This window comes from Etheostoma spectabile, chromosome 16 (assembly GCF_008692095.1).
Source record: "Etheostoma spectabile isolate EspeVRDwgs_2016 chromosome 16, UIUC_Espe_1.0, whole genome shotgun sequence".
Taxonomy (NCBI): Eukaryota; Metazoa; Chordata; class Actinopteri; order Perciformes; family Percidae; genus Etheostoma; species Etheostoma spectabile.
The window spans coordinates 400,838-405,788 of record NC_045748.1 but is presented as its reverse complement, the minus strand read 5'-3'; the positions used below and the strand labels follow the sequence as shown (position 1 = coordinate 405,788).

The 4,951-nt window shown below is 38.6% G+C and overlaps 1 protein-coding gene across 1 annotated transcript in view; it reads left to right on the top strand.

Annotated features, from left to right (window-relative positions):
* The window catches only part of npr2 (natriuretic peptide receptor 2), a 102,899-nt gene that overhangs the window by 35,148 nt on the left and 62,800 nt on the right, over positions 1-4,951 (top strand). The window contains exon 5 of the mRNA XM_032539804.1: positions 1,405-1,499. Within this exon, the coding sequence (XP_032395695.1) occupies positions 1,405-1,499 (95 nt within the window). The remainder of the gene's footprint in view (positions 1-1,404; positions 1,500-4,951) is intronic.

Sequence of the window (4,951 nt, the reverse complement as noted above, 5' to 3'; positions counted from 1 at the left end):
TTTCTTTAAACCAATCACAATCGTCGCCGGACCCTGACCTGCGGCCCTTTGCTGCATGTCATCCCCCTTCTCTCTCCCCTTTCGTGTCTTCCTATGTGTCTCATATGTCCTGTCAAAAATAAAGGCCAACAATGCCCAAAAAATTATCAAAATGCCAACACAAAGAAAGCGGTAGGTAATCAGACCGAAAATAAGGGATATCCGGCGGAATTCTAGGAATTACCTGAAAATTCCTGGTAAAGAAATGTCTTTGTTTTGACTTATTTGTATGCAACCTCATTCAAAATGTGAACATGCTATTGATTAATCTGTAAATGCAAGAGTCATTGTAAAGCCATGGCTGCATCTCAGATAACAAGGAACATGGTGTGAGGCCAAAGGCACGCCCCAGCAACCCATTCACTTCCCCCGTAAGGATTTTGATTATTAGCCATAATGTCTAAACCATCCCATGTAGCACAAGCTACGAGATTGTGAAAACAACGATCTATGCCCCTGTAGAAGCCACACGTCCGTATAAAATCAACCTTGTGTTAAGAAAAACATGTTTTATTTACAAAGTCATGCCCGCTGTTACCATGGCAAGATTTACCGCACCCGCACGGCTAGCAAGCTGGGTCAACCACTGAGGTCTATGATCATTTATGCACACAGTCTTGTACCTTTGCCTTTTTTTCAGGCTTAGAACTCTTTATGTAAACATTTTCTGAAATTTCAATACAAAGTGGGCGGTCACTGTCGAGCTCTATTGGGAAGCGCCATTGAACCCATGATGTAATTAAAATATAGCCTTTCATCACAATAAATATATTGTTTTTAACTATCACACAACACTCCAGTTAATAGTCCATTTGATGCTTGGTGTGGGTCCTCACACACTTCCTTGTTTACTGTGCCGGCTGTCAGATCTGCCCTCACATCATATTGGAAGAAGCAGAACAATGGGATGTTGTTCTTTAGATCATAAGAGTTGATGAAGGTTGTTTTGCTCAGCATTATTGGGGAAAAAAACAAGGAAAACAAGACCAATGTTGAAAATAATAATGGAAACTTCCACTTCATTATTGTGCATGTTTTGACAATGTTACTTGGTTGGACAGAAGCAAAAGCTTTTTCAAATACACTATACTGGCTCAGAAAATGCGTTTTCTTCTACTAAGAAGTCACGTTCCAACTATTTTTCAACCTTTACTACAGTGTCCAGCAGTCATCTTAAACACAATTAAATGCCAAAGGCAGTACATAAAACCAGTATAGCAAAAGTACTGTACTGAGTTTATGACGCAAACAAATTAAGAAGTAGAGAGATTATTTAAATGGGAGCAGATATAATGAGCAGTTTGTAGAAGGACCATATATAACATTGAACCAGACCCTTGATGGAAATATTGTTTGTGTTTTTAGGAGTGACAGGACTTGTTACCACAGACCAGAAAAATGCCAGGGATATTGACATCAACCTTTGGGCCATGACCAACCAGGAGACAGGAGAGTACGGGGTAAGTCCTGCATTTACTCTTACCGTTGGTAATTTGCTTTGTGTTTAATGCGTTTGTGATCTTACACAGAGTTGGATATGAGGGAGGAGTAGTAGATGAACTGCCATTTGGATATGGACTATTCCTTTAAAGCCTCTGTGTAATGTGAAAAGGTCATCTTTTTAAAAAAAGGAGGTTTGGCAGAGGATTTAATGTCCAGACGGAATTGATGATTAAATCAATTCCATCTGGACATAATTAAAATGATTAAAGAGCAGAGGTCAACGAGTCTAAGGCTGCCAAATAAACACTGATACTAGCTCAAATAGAATGAAGGTAAAGAGCAGAGAGATCAGCTTTTGTTGGGCATGGACTGGGCTGATAAGCAAATGAGGAGGGACTCATTCAACCTTTTTATTACATACCTTGTTATTTTAGTGATGTTAATAATTAACAGTTGAAACCGTAATCCGACAATTAGAATTGTGACCAATTTAATGCTAATCATAATTATATAATCAAAATGAGTTAATACCGTATTCAGTTCATTTATTAATTAGTTAACTAGTTAATACTAGTATTAGATAAACAGTTAAAAATAATAAATATATAAAAGATGAATAGGTTATGAAATAAGGTGACCAGATTTCGCAGACAAAATCCAGGGACATTTTCAGCTCAGAAGCAAACCTCCAAAACAAGTAATGTTTTTATTTTTGTAAAACTTAAAACGGGGACACTAGACTAGAGGGCTGCATTAGGGGCTGAGCCCCCCCCCAGGTCTGATCCTAGACCCACCCTGCTGCTACTTCACTACTCCACTCCACTACACCTCAAGATAGAAAGTCCTATATTCAAGTAAAAAATCCATCCATACTTCAAGATGAAAAGTCCTAATATTCAAGATAAAAACTCCATCCTTATACTTCAGATAAAAACGTCAATATTTCAAGAAAAAAAGTCTAATAGTTTCAAACCGAGAAAGTCTAGTCCTAATATTTCAAGATAGAAAGTCTTAATATTTCAAGATAAAAAAGTCCTAATAGTCCTAATATTTCAAGATAGAAAGTCCTAATATTTCGAGATAGAAAGTCTTAATATTTCAAGATAGAAAGTCTCAATATTTCATAATGTTGTAATGTTTTACTGAACTACTGACAGCTTTTGCTTATCTGCTCAAGGCTGGTTTCTGCAACAGCTCATTGAGAATCAGATACAACAAACTACTGGACATATTTTCCTTTGACGTGATGCGTATTAAACGAGATCGCTGCAATTGTAATTTATGTATTTGTCCAGGTTGTATTTACGTTCATAAAAGTGCTCGTTTTGCTGCTAACAGACTCAGATTAATTTCTAAGTGTCTGACAACATTATGGAAAGGATTTCTAAGGAGGTCGACCTTTCTGTTAAAGATTAAGATCCTTTTTAAAACTAAAAGTCTGCGAAATTGCGTTCGCTAAACGCACCAGACTCCTGTAAACAATCAGTGATTTTAGCATCGTAAACACGGCTTCTAAAACCTCTCGGAGCACCGCTGGCTCGGGCGTCTGGAGCCTGCGGGTGTTGGGTGTGCGATTATCGGCTACGTTTTGTCAGTTTTTTCTTCTTTCATTCAATTTCGGGTCTTTCAGTCACAGTGAAAACCGGGGACATTTCCGGGGACAGATCTAGCCGGGACAGATAGCCAAAATCGGGGACTGTCCCCGGAAACCGGGGACGTCTGGTCACCCTACTATGAAATCTATTTCCTACTGCTAGTTAACTAGCTAGTGCAAGCTAGCAAGTTGTGTTTTAAGATGCTTTTTTTTCTGCTAAGTTTGTGGCTCTCTGCTGGGCAGTGCTCAGAGTGGGGGGGGCTACGTGACACATGCCACTATATTGATGAAGACTGCCGGTTTAGATTGGCCGTCCTTCACAGCGTTTGCAGGGCAGACAAACCGCTGACCGCCTTTCAGTGGATGCGGGGGAGACCGGCTCGGACATACAGTAAACGCACGGAAACACAAGCAGTTCCAGAGAAGTGTGTCCACGACAATGCACGGAAAATCGTGGCTGCATCACCTGGTTCAAGTCTGCAGCTGTCCGGGGACCAGTTAAAAACAAACGAAAAAAACCCCGCTAGTAAATCTATCTCCTACCTGCCAGTTTGGTACGTCCGAGCGTCCTAGGTCCCTATGGGACTCTGTTGCCTGCTTGTCAGCTAACAGTTGATGATTGGTTAACAAGGGTCAAACATCTACTGTTGGGTATCTAATTAAAACAACCTTTAAGACATAAAACAACCTTCTTTCATTTATCACTAGAGGTCAGAGTTCCTATGTTAAATGCGGAATGACAAGCAGACATATAAGAGCTTTGCCTAAATATAAAAAGTCTAAAAGTGGGAAAGATTTTGATTAAGTCAGGGACCAAGTAAACACAACTACAAATGTTGTATTGCATTAGATGCCAGTTGCATCGTTTAAGTACTAATATCTGTTAACATAAAAACATAAAACTTATCTCCTATAAAACGTCTTTGTTGTCAACTATACATGCACATGAGAGAGTTTGATATAAACTGAAGAACTCATTCATGAATAATTTAGTGCCTTATTATGTAGAGCAAAATAATAATATTGAATGAAAAGTCATGTGTCTCTAATTACTTAAAAAAATCTTTTCAGCATATGTGTAGTTAAAAACCTCAGCTTTTGCTTGTCTTTGGTTGATGCAATGAAAGCAAATGGATATTACTATCTGGGACATATTTTGGGGTCCTGACTTCTCTAATGATAAGATGCATAAAACCTCAAATTTCTCTCCCAGTCCGATGAAAATATTTGTGTTTGTTGCGCTCTGCAAACACTGTTGTAAACTGCTGCAGTGTGTATTTTTTTCTCAGGCGTAGAAGAAGTGGGTTAGCTCGATTTGACTTGAGTTAGAATTTCATAGCAGTCCTCAGAGGCTGTCAGCATGACTTCCTGCTCTCAGTTATCCTTGGCTTTTAATTGGTCCATTTATACGGCCCATTGACCCAGGAGCCAGCAGCCTGGTTGAAAACATCACAGGTTGGTTTCAGCTTTCAAAATCTCAGACTGTGGAATATAATAACATAGAATATCAATATCAAAATGACTAAGGCTGATTCATTTGAATGTAAATGGTCAATTAGATACATTAAATGCATCATGTTCCTGTTCAAGCTGTATAGCTTGCATCGCTTTTCAATTGGCATTGCTATAAACGGCTAAAATAGAAAAACAGTTTGAAAACATGACTCTGGCGTTACATACTAATTAATACACAGTTAACAACACTTAAATGTTGTGTTTTTCCACAGTGGATGTACAGGTGTTTTATACATCTGTACACATAGTAATAGGATCTTACTGTAAACTCAGTTTACAAAGCTAAATTTTGTGAGGACAAGAGTTAACCTTAAAAAATAGGAAACTACCAGGGATGAGCGAGTACAGCATTATCTGTAT